This window comes from Carya illinoinensis, chromosome 1, assembly GCF_018687715.1.
Source record: "Carya illinoinensis cultivar Pawnee chromosome 1, C.illinoinensisPawnee_v1, whole genome shotgun sequence".
Taxonomy (NCBI): domain Eukaryota; kingdom Viridiplantae; phylum Streptophyta; class Magnoliopsida; order Fagales; family Juglandaceae; genus Carya; species Carya illinoinensis.
In genome coordinates, this window is record NC_056752.1 from 13,156,879 (window position 1) to 13,171,015 (window position 14,137).

A 14,137-nucleotide genomic window follows, 5' to 3' on the forward strand; every position below is an offset into this window, starting at 1 on the left:
AATGCGTCTTGGAGCTTCAAAACACGAGAATCAATTATTTGATTCTGCTTGACTATAACGTTTGCAGCACTGGAGGGAAGATTAAGACACTTAGCTACGAGGCAACGACCTTAGCTCCTCAAGACATGTCAGCCCTCTAATTGCCTTATTCAGAGTTCCTGCTAAAGACAAAATCCACCGAACAGCCTCCCTTTACGTCTTTACGTCTCACTCCTGTCCAGACCAGCCTCCGCTTTTCGTAAAACAAATCCAGTGCTTTCCTCCTTTTTCTTTAGTCAATTCCGCTATGTTCTTTTTTTTTTCTTTTTCAACGTACATGCCTCCACTTGGTTTCAGCCCCCTTCTTAGACTTTGACATTGCATGTGGTGTCCACCGAAAACCATTTTCTTCTTTAGTTACTTTCAACTTGCCTTTATGATTCACTCTTGCCGAAAATTGTTTTACGTTCAAAGTCATCTTTGTGTTTATTTTTTTTCAGCTGCCCAAGTACACCGCCTCCTTCCTTCTCCTTGTGTTATCTTCTGCATATTTCTTTGTATTTCTTCTCAATTAGCATGTGCTTTTGGTCAAATGTTCCAATCGGATCCCATGTGAATTTTATTTAAGCTGAAAATAAGTAGATAAAAATAGCACTAAAAAATAAATTAAAATGAAAAATAGATTATCAAAAATATACTATATTTGTGAGGAAATATTGTCCAATTAAATCATAGTTATAAAATTAAGCATAAACATGATATCAATTAATTAAAAATTACGACTCGTATTTATGCTTATTAACCATTTTTTCATCTAAAATCAATAATAGTGTCACAAAGAATTTAAAATATATTGATTTTAAGTAGCTAAAATAGGCAATATTTTCACTTAATCAAAATACAAGTTGAAAGACGAGGATTTCCAACTTCAAAGGAGCAACAATGATGAAAAACCCTCCCATTTTCGGAAAAGAGATGCGAAGACAGAGGAAGATGTTGGAAAGCCACCCTGACTCTGTTTTCCTTGTAGAAATTATACTTCATTACTTACAAATTGTAGTTCATTAGATAAAAATCGACAATTTTGGTAGTCGTAAGTGTTAGTTCGAAGAATGAAATGTGATTTTCGCTTTTTGTTTTCTTTATTGCTTCTCATCAAAAGATAAGTTGACACAAATACTCTTTTGGATATATACGGAAAGCTATGTTGAAAACAAACGTACCCTTTTAGCAAAGCCATAATGAACGAACAGAAATGCACCAAATTTTAAAAAGCAAAGGAATTTCAAAGAACACATTCAACATAAACTATTTTTCCCCGATAATTTCCCCCAAAAAATCAATTCATAATTGGGTAAATGACTAAAAAGACACCGCCTTAGCTTTTCGTCTACTTGGTCCGCAAACCGGGAATATTTCTTAGTCCCATCTTGCCAAGAACAAGCTTGGGAATGGCAGGAGGGTTGTCAAGCCCCATGCTTCGGCTGAATTCATTGGCGAGCTCAACAAGCATATGCTTGTCCCGGCCGATTTTCTTATTGGAGTTGTAATAACCAAGCCAGGCCTGGTATGCTGCTTCTTTGTTCTTCATCTCCACCTGGGATAGCGCTCGTTCAACCTGTTTAATATTTGTTTGCCAATGTATTAGAAAATGTTTGTGGGAATGTGTCACCACATTTGACTAAATTACTATAAAGTCTAAGAAAAACCCTAAGCCAAAAAATAGACGGGTGAGAAAGATCAAGATCTTTCTAAGCTCACCTTTTTCTTAGTGTCTGGATCAACTGTAGGCACCGGAGCCTTCGATATCGGCAAATCCTTCACAGTAGACAAAAAGAATTCCTCCCAGGGGGTTAGTAACAATATACCTTGCCCTTCTTTACCTTTACGCCCTGTTCTACCAAGTCGATGTATATACTGCTCTCTATCTGCTGGCAAGCCCACCTGTTATAGCATCAACCAGAGAAAATGCGTAAAATTAATATTAGCTTAACAGAAATGTGTACTATATATTTGAAAGGCTTGAATGCTGGAGAAACAATAGATGAAGCTTGTTAAAAAAGTAGTCTCGCCAAGCAAATTACAGCAAGGATTCAAACAATCCAAAGACCCAGATTAAAAAAGGGTTCGTAAAAGAGTGTCTAATCATCGCTTTCTATGAACCACCAGGCACAGAATGCTTCTAACAAAGAGGATACTCTAAAAATTTCCACTAAAATGAATTGCAAAGGCCGTTGATTAATGAATAGTAATAAAAAGTAGGTGTTGAGAAGTAATAATAAATGTTGAGGAGAGTTGTGAATAGTAATAAAAAGTAGGTGAAAAGTAATAATAAAGTAATGAATAGTAATAAAAAGTAGGTAAAAGGTAATGAATAGTAAAAAAAGTAGGTAAAAAGTAATAATAAAGTAATGAATAGTAGTGAGAAGTGTTGAGAAGTGTTGAAGATACTTCAACACCCAAACACAACCAGTCATGAACAGAAACTAACATTCCACTACCTGTATGACAAGGGTGACATCTGGATAATCTACTCCCCGAGCAGATACATCAGAAGTCACAAGGATAAGCCCCTTTGACTTTCTGAATTCATCAGATATCCTGGTTCTGTAACTCTGTGGCTTTCTAGAATGGATCTCTCTGACATTCAAGTTCAGCTCCCCAAGAAGGTCAGCAACCAATCGTGTGACCATGGCAGTTGTGCAGAATACAAGAACCTGCACAAATCAATTCATGTCACATTTTCAGAGAAAACCTCGAAAAGAAATGACAAATAGAAACTGTTAATTATTTTATTTTATTTTATTTTTTTTAAGTAAGAAACACACAGAAACCGTTAATATCAGTGACAGTTCATGAAAACCATGACATCCTGACACCTGAATCATGGTGTCCGTTTTGAATCAACACTTGTTTCAACCTCCAAATATGTCCAATAATGTGTAGTCGTGAACCAATTGAACCTCCAAATATGTCCAATAATGTGTAGTCTTGAACCAATTGAAAAACATCTTCACAATAACTCTACTACGTACCTTATAGTCAACATCATCAGCAATATGCTCTTTTAGGAGAACATACAATAGGGAAAAATGCTTGTCCAATGGAGCAACTAATTGCATCTGCCTGACCTGAAATGACCCAGCATTTAAAGAATTAAGCTATCAACATATCATAAAATTCATAGAACTAAATAAGAAAGTCTCACATAAAGGACTACCTGAGAATGTGTCTCCTCACTGCCCTCTTGAACTGTATTGATAAATTCATGATCTCTTTTCAAAGCAATGTGACTGATTTGACGAACCTTCATTAAAAAATAAAGAAACTTACGACTGTTTAATTTTTTATGTAATATATATAAAAAAAAAAAAAAAATAGTGATAGAAACCTCTTCTGGAACAGTGGCAGAAAACAAAAGTGTCTGTCGTTGTTTTGGAACAGCAGCAATAATCTTCTCAATGTCTTTGCGAAAACCCATGTCTAGTAAATGATCAGCTTCATCCAATACGAGGACTTTCACACCCATCAGCCTTGTTGCAAAACCTGCGGTATTCTCAATATGATCTCTGAGCCTTCCAGGTGTAGCAACAAGAATCTGTAAGTTATGAATGTATGAAATATATAATAATATCCAATTATGTATTTTGAAACCATCATAACAAGTTGCACTATTTGGCTTTGTAATAATGTATATTTATGGAACAAACTCAATGAGGACCCAGCATCCAATTAGCTGGTAGACTGGGATCCCTCAAGCAAAAATAATGGCACGAGTAGAAGGAAGCCAGATAAGAATTTAGATTGTTAGGATTAAAACTTGTCCGATTGAATATCTTAAGAGTGCAATAAGCAGCAGAATCCTTGGGAAAATAACAAAGACATTCACCTGGCAAGGATTTGCTTGCATTCGTTTCTGTTCTAGACCAAGTCTTGTACCTCCTATTACAACTTGAACACCAATAGAAGGATGATACTTCAACAAAGTGTTAGCTTCTGCAGCAGCTTGGCTTGCAAGCTCTCGAGTTGGGCATATTACAAGCACAACAATTGGTGGACGCTTTTGATCTCGACCAATAGGCGGTGAGTTTACAACTACTTCAATAGATGGAAGCTGAAATAAAGAACTTCAACAATGAGTAGTGTGAAAAATCCATCCAATCTATAGATCTAGATGCAATAAAACAAAGAAAGCCCTTGTTCACAGAATTTCTTCTTTTTAGAGATTCTAAGTCATTTTCTGCAGCCAATCAAAGTGCAAAACTCGTGTCTAGAATGTCTACTTTTACTTAGGCTAGACTTTTGTTCTCAAACCAAAATACAAACATATTCCAAAGAGTTGAGATAGTAAGAATATTAAAGGTTTCCTCTCAAATGTATCTTTTCCAAATTTCAAATATAAAGAAAGGTATCACTTTATTCTTTTTTAGGAAAAATATTGTCCTTAAGAGAGGAGTTTTATCGATATCATCGAGAGGTCATCAAAACATTAGGAAAAGGTTTAATAAAAAAGTCTTTGATTACTAATCAAAAAAATTTTTTTTTACGGGTACTTATCAAAAATATATCAGGAGAAGAAAGTTCTTTTCTTATAGACAGGAGTTTGTATTAGTTTAGATTTAATATTGTCTTTTTCCCTAGGGTATAGATTAAGATGGGAGCTCTGTCTTGGTTAAAAGGCAAACATGCACAAATAAAGGATCTCACCAGAAATGCTACAGTTTTTCCCGTGCCTGTTCTGGCCTTGGCCAGAACATCCTTTCCTGAAAAACACATCTGTTTAGAATTCACACCATCAAATGGAATACGAGACACTTGGATCAAAAGACCAAAACTGAGCTCACAACAGAGAGAATGGTAGCCATAGCGCAGAACTGTAAAAAACAAACCTTTCAGTATGACTGGGAGAGTTGCTTCCTGTACCACAGTCATTTTCTCATATCCTGCATCATGGATTCCCTTTAAGGACAAAGGAGATACTGTACACTGATCGAATCTGCATGCATTCACAGAAGTAAAATAAGAAAAAGATGTAAGAAATAGAAAGGGAGCAAACTGAACCTTGGGGAATGGAGCTAAAGATTATTGACCAGCAGTAGGAATAATCTTATGTCACAGACTTATAAATACAAGATTTTTGGCCAGTAGATTTTTAAAATCGTCCCACCCAAATACATTGTTTCTTCTAATATCCATAGTCGTGGTTGCACAACTACCTTGGCCTAAAAAATAATTGGTAAATTAAAATAAAATAAGAAGGGAAAAAAAAAAGTTGTCCTTGTTTCCGAAGAGGCTCACTGTAAAAGTTAAGTTGAAGAGGCTCACTATAAAAATCTTTCTTCAACTCAGTATGCAGAGCAACCTATACAACCATAAAACAGCATGGTCATAACATTATTAATCGACTTCTAATTCCAACCTATTCCCAGTTGTATAGCCTTGAATACACAACTTGGACTTCCTTCCCTTGGTACAACACAGACATTTCCAAAATATTGATTCGAGGATACAACCATAAAATAAACAGTACCGACTAAATCGCCAAATACAAATAAGTTCAATTAAACAGAAATCATAATAGTAATGCCTTTTTAGACATACCTAGTTTCACTTAAATAAGAATCGGACTTTCCAGGTGAACCCCTAGGTGTAACCTTGTCGCTAAGTTCCTTATCTAAGCCAAACATAGCATTCGCGCTCTTCTTCAATAATGGATGATCATCATCATCTTCACCATCACTGTCTTCCTCGCTAAGCAAATCCCCTATACCAGCCATTAACTTCTCTCCATCCTCATCTTCAACAACATCACTATCACCCTCATCATCCATCCACTGTGGTTGCTTCCTTGAATCCTTCCTGCCTTCTCTTAAGCCGTCATTACCTCCTCTACCTCTTGCATACCCCGAATCCGTATCTCTCCCGCCTCTCTTTCCCCTCATTGAATTCTCGTTCCCTCCTCGAGGTCCGTCGTTCCTTCTCCGCGAAAGTCCTTCCTCATTGTTAAACCGCCCAATCGTTGGTGAACTTCTCGAAAACGAATCATTTCTTGAAAAAGAATCATTTCTCGAAAAAGAACCATTTCTCGAAGATGAACCATTTCTGGAAAATGAATCATTTCGGGTCCGAGTTCTGTTCCGAGTTGGCACACCAAACCCACCCGAGTCACTCTCCCTCCTTCGTTTCATTTGAAACGGCTCCCCACCCTGTTCTCTATCTCTAACCCTAGTTCTACTCCGAGTCTTATCTGCGTCCGAGGCTTCGTCCTCGCTAGTGAGTTTCCCACGGAATTTGTCGGTCCTCAACTCGCTGACCCAGTCACTGAGTTCCGCCTCGTCGTCAATCAAGCTCTTGGGAGCTCGAGCCTCCCCCCTCTCACGACCCGCCCTGAACTCGGATCCGGACGCTGCCCTGGCTCGGAACTGCCGTGTCGAGAACCTCCGTAATACACCAAGTTGTTCATTGTGTATACTACGAGACCCCAACGCCGAGAACCTCAGCCTCAACGGGAAGATCCGAGAGAAAACGGGTACGGCCCGGAACGACTGAGGAGAAGTTCCGAGTTTCATGAGAGGGAAATGGGTGACCGGAAGAGATGGGTTGAGGAGACGGAACTGCGGGACGAGCTTAATGGGCATAGTAGAACCTGGGGCTGGATTATCCACTCGGAGAATGGAAGGAGAAGTAAGGGTTAGGGTTTTAAAAGGGTTTTTGAAGTAAAAAAGGGGGATAGAGAAACGACCACAAAGATCCGTCGTTTATTGGGAGCGCTGTTGGTGCTGTCGTTTTCCGTACGAAGCACAGCAGCTCTGCACACGCTGTAATGTGCGGTCAAATAAGGAGTATTGGGAATGGCTATACATCTTCATATATATCTTTATATTTGTATAATATTCTTTTAAATTTGTTTATATTAAATTATGCATCGTTAAAATTTTGAATAGCTATAAATAATTTTTTTTTTTAATTTAAAGAAATATTATTCACTTTTTAAATATTATTTTACTATTTTTTCTCTCTCTTACCCATTAAAATCAATTTTATGAAATTTGTATTAAGATAATTTTGATATATAAAATTTTTATTAAGTTGATGATACAAAATATTTTTTAGTATATATTAATATTTATTGATAAAGTTAGTTATTTTGATATATAAAATTTGTAATATTTAGATATATGAAATTGGTATTTTTGAGCACATTGTATTAATTGTAAAATATATAAAAATAATAATTTTAAGAAAAAAATGAAAAATAATAATATTTTATTATTATTTAGTTCAAAAATGTATAATCTAATGTGGAAGTTTTTTTTTTATTTTCAAAATCAATTTTCAAAAGATATGATTTTAAATATACATATAAAGAAACCAATGCTATTACTCTAAATATTGTCTAAAATCACTAACGATAGATACAACACCTTATTACACAATAATATAATTTTGTACTTATTGTTATACGTACATATATACATATTAGCAGTGGTGTAATGTGCGAGACACGTTTACTCTGTTAAAAGGAAAAAAAAAAAAAAAACGTTTTATTAAAATATATAAATTCTGTGTAGAGGCAGATAATATCACAAAACAAATTAATAAACATAATTATCATATCTAATATGGAAGAATGATGAATTCTGTGTTAAAGGAAAAATATTGTAACGATTGATTGAATGTTAATGAAATATGTAGGGCCTTTTGGCTCTTAACTTGTTCTTTAAAAAAAAAATATGGAAGAATGATGTGTCTATTCTATAGTAAATATAGGATAAACTGCTTATAAAAAAAAAAATATATATATATATATATAGGATAAACTGCTCAGAGTGAAAAGTTAAAACAAATTAGAAATTGGTACAAGTTTTAAGTAAACTATGAAAATTCATAGTATAATTCCTCCTAGCAATAACATATACCACGCAAATCTTTTTTTTAAATTAAAAAAAATGTTTTTTTTTTTTTTAAGTCTGAGGGAAATTTATATTTGGTGCTCATGTTAATGTTTTAACAACTGGATAGATGGACAGGACGTTGAAACTCTTATATTGTTGTTGTTGGAATTCATCTAATTTTGTACCAAAATGCATGATTCATTCGTTTTCTAAAACTTGTGCCGTAATGGTTTGCAGATACGGTAAATATTCCTGCATAAAATAAACTTAGAATCTTAGAAAGTCTCGGAAAAATAATGCTACCTAAAACACATGCATGTATTCAGGTATATTTATTTTGCTTGCATCTGCGAGGGTACTAGACTTACTTTATGCCGTGGCTTTCAAGAAGTTTTAATTTATAATTTGTCCTAAATTTTATGTCAAAATTCTATATACATAGAAAGACAATATATTAGTGCGCCGAATTTATATTTCATAAAATAATTATAATAAATTTTTAGTATAGAAGAATAATAAAAATAGACAAAAGGCGAATCGAATTGTGCTGCTTTCAAAGTTTCAATTCACATTTCTTCACCTGTAGGAAGTACTAAATGTTATTAAATTTCTAGGAAAGTGTGTCATAGTATTCTGATTAATTTTAAAATCATACCATGGAAATAATCTAATAAATATTATACTAAGTGTTAATGTCGTGTTTTGTACACTAGGACAAGGCTCCAGCAACTCAAGCTGGGATCGTCACCTACAAATACAAAGAAGAAAATGGGCTTGGGGTGATATAGAAAGCCTCTGATGCCTAAGTCAATCTCATTGAATGTATCTCAAAGGCTTTTGTATTTAGAATATAGGAAGACTTTTTCGTACCTAGGTTACCCTATCAGGTATAAATCGTCTTGCCCATACTTGCTATAGTATGGGTATTTAATGTGACATCGTCTTCTAACGTAGGGTCATTAATGAAGATGAAGCGTGGATCCAATGTTTGTGCCATTAATGCGGTCAGGCCTCTAGATGAGTCCTGACAGTAGATAAATGGCACTGTCCTTCAAGGGGTACCATGTCCAATTTAAGTCATCCCGCCCATACTTGCCATATTACGGGAATTTAATGCAATGTGGTATTCTAAGACAAGGTCATTAATGTAGTGTGGCTCCTAGGTTTGCGTCATTAATGCGGCGTGGCTCCCTAGGCGAGTCCCGGTTGAAGGTGAACAACGCAGTCACTTCTAGTCTCCTTTATCAGATAATAGAGGGTCATGCACGTCTTCTATTAACACAATGATGTAATTCTTTTATGCGAGGTGCGGTGGGGGTTGTTAGAGTAGGTGGGTCCCATCAATCCTTGGCACATGGTTTCCAGTGTTTTGTACCCTTCTCCCTCTAGTGCAATCTCTTAGGCCGGACCCTGTTATTGACCCTAAAGCCTTTAGAACAACGAGATTTAAGCTGAGGCGAGCTCGATTACTGGGCCAAAGTATACTCAAAATGGGCCTAGGAGAAAATACTCCTCTTAGTTACTCTGCCAATTCTTGCTAAACTTGTTTGGTAGGAATTTCACTGTTGTGCCTTTTCCTCTTCTTTTATTCTCCTCTCTTTCTTTTTGGGAGGCATGTTTTTGGCATATTTGACATGCACTTGATTACACCCGTTGGGTTCCTCTCGCGTGGTTAATCCAATAAATGATCCCTCTCTCACGTTGCTTCGTGGAGCACATGCAATCATCTCACCCCTATCTGCATCTCTTGATATAGTGCGTGTCTTACAAGCCACTCAGACCAGTCCAATCATTGCGAAAGGGGCTTACTTTTTTCCTCCATTTTTGGTATGTTTGTCTGCATCTCTTCTGTCGATGTTCTTCTTGATCTCTTACTTTTCTTCTTCCTTGTTCTCTACTTCCATTCTTTTGTGAGTCTAATTAGTCCCTCCTTCCTGTTCCAATGGCCACCCCGAATACTTTCCTCCCTACCGTGCATCTCCCTAGTGATGACGACCTATCGCTAGCTTGTGAGGTGTCCTAGTTATTTGAGGGTGTCAACTGGAGGTCAGAGGTGTCCTCTGTGACCTTGCAATCGTTGAAGGCCTCCTATGGTTTTCCTAATTCTGTAGTCCTGGAGGTTCCTAGATCCCATGAAAGGGTTGTGGATTCTAAGGGTTTTGCCTCAAAAGTTGCTCTATATGCTGGCATGTTCACCAATGGCTTAAGGCTCACTTTCTGTAGACCAGTTAGTAAGGTCCTAGACTTCCTCAGCTTAGCCCCTGTGTAGCTCCTCCCCAATACGTAGTAGATTTTGGTGTTTTGCTGTAAATTTTTGTGTAAAGCACTGGGGGAGGTTGATTCCAAGCACCAGATCTCACTGTCTGGGAGTTTCTCTTGGCCCACAATGTCCTTAAACACAAAGGGAATACTTGCAACTTCCGTTCCCACCCTAGGCAGGCAATGGTGCACCTGGAAGCATGCAACCAGGTCAAGGATTGGAACCAACGATTATTTTTAATGTTCGGCAAGGGATGAGAGTTCCCTATCAGGCATACTACATGGATGGAGTACCTTGTGAAGGCCATATGAGGGGTTGTATCGATAGACAAAGAGATCAAGCCAAAGGCGACTCTTGTAGAGATGCCCAAATGAAAGAAAAGTGACATTCCAATACCAAACTAGAGATACCCAAATAAAATATCAATTGTAACCCCCAAAGAGTAGCCAATGCTTCAATATCATCGACCTCCAACACACCCACTTCCTTCCTAAGCATTACCATAATAACATGCATCACCCTTAGCATCCCGAAGAATAACTCCAATACCAGCAATTGAAGAAGATCTAAATATAGCCCTATCAAAATTCAATTTAAACTTACCCTAGGTGGGAGCTTCCAAGAAAGATCTTACACTTCGTTAACAATGAATTGAGTTGGCCGAATAGAAATAATAATGTCCACATACCCAATGCAATTATCAACTATATCTAGAAGAACGTAATCTAAATTTTTAAAGACGGTAAGATTCCTATATTTCTAAATAGCCCACTTTTTTTTTAAAGAATACCTCAGTATTTCATTGATGATAATCTGTGTTACATGATCTGTCGAAATCCAGACCCTTTGCAACAAAGGCTGGCATATCTTCTATCCAAACCGTTTTTTCTAACAAGCCTAAATCTGTTTTTGCTAAACAATGTGCCACTGTATTTTTCTCTCTATGTGCAAATTGCAATTGCCAATCTCTATAAATTCTGAAAAAAGACTTTGCATCCTCAATCAATGGACCTAAAACTGACAAATCTTCTTCTTCCCTTTGGATTGCCAAGATAACATTCATAGCATCACCTTCAAATATAGCATTGTGAATGTTTAATTCACTGCATATCTCCAAAGCCTTCCTCAAAGCCACGCATTCTGCCACTGCTGGGTCTTCCACATAATTCCTTTGGTCACAAACAGCAACTAAAGGTTCTGCCTCCTCATCCCTTATAATGATCCTCACTCCCATCTTCCTCTCTTTTGCCTTAAAAGAAGCATCCCAATTCACTTTGACAAAACCATTCTCTGGTTTTTCCCATTTCTGTAAATCTCTAGTAGGCACTGAAGACTGGTTTTCCTTCAACTGTAAACTCTGAGCCTTCTTATATTCTACCAAAGCTTCCCTGGCTGTTTTGATCACTGCTGTTGGGCAAGACATCTGTTGTTCAAAAACAAAACTGTTTCTGCGTAACCATAAGTTTCTGAACACCATTGCCACTTCTTCTAGCTGATTCTTATCCATGCTCTGCATCATTTTCTCCCATAGTCTCATGAAGCCATCTTCTGTTCTACTCCATTTGTGGACTCTACCATCAAACTCTGCCCAAATGTCATTTGCTGCTGGACATGTCCAGAGGACATGCTCAACAGTTTCTACTTCTGCTTTACAAACTAGACAGAAATTCTCTTTTACCACTTTTCTTCTAAAAAGGTTCTCCTTGATAGGTAGTAGGTTGTTTCCAGCCTTCCATAAGAACATTTTTGTTACATTAGGCATTGTGAGATCCCAGATTTTTCTCCACCTTTCATCCATATCATTCCCTGATGAGCACTCCCCCTTCTTACTCTTCAACCTCTCCAACTGTAGGTAATAGGCACTCTTAACCGAAAAAACACCCTTTTTGGAAGCGCCCCATATCAACTTGTCTTGTGCTGACCCTCTACTAAGAGGAATACTTAGAATTTGTTGAGCTTCCTCCTAGTTGAAGATTGTTCAAATTTTAGCTTCATTCCATTCCCCCTTATCCTTATCAACTAACTCTTCAACTTTTGCATCATCCTGTAAAACAGTCATAGGTGATTGTATTGCAAAAGATGAAGGGGAAGACAACCATTTTTCACCCCATATTTTTATCTTACTGCCATCACCCACCCTCCACCTTATACCTTTTTTCAGCAGGTCCCTAGCCTCCCATAAACTCCTCCATATCAGAGAAGTCTTAAAACTCAAGTTGGCATCCAGATAATTGGATTGCTTGAAGTACTTCTCTTTGAAGATCACACCAGCTAAAGAATCAGGAGCTTTTATCAATCTCCACCCTTATTTAGCTAATAGGGCTAGGTTAAAAGATTCCAAGTCCCTAAAGCCTAAACCTCCCTTCCATTTCTGCACTCCCATCTTCTCCCATGTCCTCCAGTGTATACATTTTCCTTCTTGTTTCTTCCCCCACCAAAATCTCGAGTAAAGCATATTGATCTCCTGACAAAGCTTTTTTGGTAACTTGAACACTGACATGGTATAAGTTGGTATGGCCTGTAGAACTGCCTTTATGATTATTTCTTTCCCAGCTTGGGAAAGAAAGATGTTTTTTCAACTTGTTATCTTCTGCCATACTCTCTCTTTTAAAACTTTAAAAGTATTAAAACTTGATCTTCCAACTATTGCAGGGAGTCCCAAATACTTCTCATAAGTACCACAAACCACTGAATTCCCAGCTTCCATTATCCTCTTTCTATCCCCTTCCTTTGTGTTGCTACTGAAAAATACTAAAGTCTTCTCCTTATTAAGAAACTGACCCGATGCCTTTTCATACTTCTTCAATACCTCTTGTATCCTATTCCATTCTTCTAGCTTTGCTCTCCCAAAGAGGATGTAATCATCTGCAAACAGTAGATGGTTGATGCTGGTACCTCCTCGAGTTACTTGTACTCCCTTTGTAATCCTCTGATTTACATATAAGTTTAAAAGAGAGCTCAACCCTTCAGCACAAAGGATGAAAAGGTAGGGTGACAAAGGATCACCTCAAACCCCTTTTAGGCCAGAATATTGTACCAGGAAAGCCATTGATTAGAATAGAAAAAGAAACAGTTTTGACACCGCTCATGACCAGCTTAACCCATTTTTCATGAAAGCCCAGTTTTTTCATAATGGACTCCAAAAATAACCACTCAACTCGATCATAAGCTTTTGACATATCTAGTTTTATGGCCATGCTTCCTACTCTCCCCTTCTGCCTAGATTTCATGGAATGCAACGATTCATATGCTACCATTACATTGTCAGTGATTAACCTCCCAGGCAAACAGGCACTTTGGGTTGGGGAAATAATCTTTGAAAGAATCTGTTTAAGCCTATTTGAGATAGTTTTGGAAACTATTTTGTACATAACATTACAAAGGCTTATTGGTCTAAAGTCACTAGCTTTCTTTGGTTCTTTACACTTAGGAATCAAATCTATATGGGTATGATTAAGACTGGGATCCATGGGCTTACCATTTAGAAAATGTAGAGCATTTAGGCATACCTCTTCAGCAACTATCCCCCAGTGGTTCTGATAAAAACAAGGGCCAAAACCATCTGGTCCCGGGGCCTTTAATGGAGCCATTTGTTTCAAAGCTTGCTCCACCTCCTCCCTAGAGAAACTCTTTATCAATGCAGCATTTATAGAAGGAGTTACTCTCTCTTTCAGCCCCACCAAACACTCCTCAATCTTCTCACTACTAGGCTCAGAGGACTGAAAGAGCTTCTTAAAATAAGATCTGAAAGTTATTTCCACATCTTTGTACCCCACCTTTCTTCTATTTTCTTCATCACACACTGAGTTTGTAAAATTCTTCCATCTCCTTTGATTAGCACATGCATGGAAATATTTTGTATTCCTATCTCCATGCCTATACCAATTACACTTTGCCCTTTGTTTCCACTTTAAATTCTCTTTTTCTAATAAAGCATGCAATTCCTTTTTTAACCTCTTTATTTCATGTATATTACTGCTGTTCTCCTCTTGTTGTAAGCTTG

General features: G+C 37.2%; 1 protein-coding gene across 1 annotated transcript; it reads right to left on the reverse strand.

The window, feature by feature from the left end:
- Positions 1-1,146: 1,146 nt before the first annotated feature.
- Positions 1,147-6,734, reverse strand: LOC122308444 (DEAD-box ATP-dependent RNA helicase 31-like; the record flags this gene model as incomplete). Its single annotated transcript, XM_043121808.1, has 10 exons — positions 1,147-1,597; positions 1,741-1,923; positions 2,481-2,696; positions 3,015-3,110; positions 3,200-3,286; positions 3,371-3,577; positions 3,869-4,093; positions 4,687-4,742; positions 4,869-4,975; positions 5,581-6,734. Coding segments are annotated over 10 exons (2,559 nt in total), but the record flags the coding sequence as incomplete, so codon positions are not given.
- Between the last annotated feature and the right edge of the window lie 7,403 nt (positions 6,735-14,137).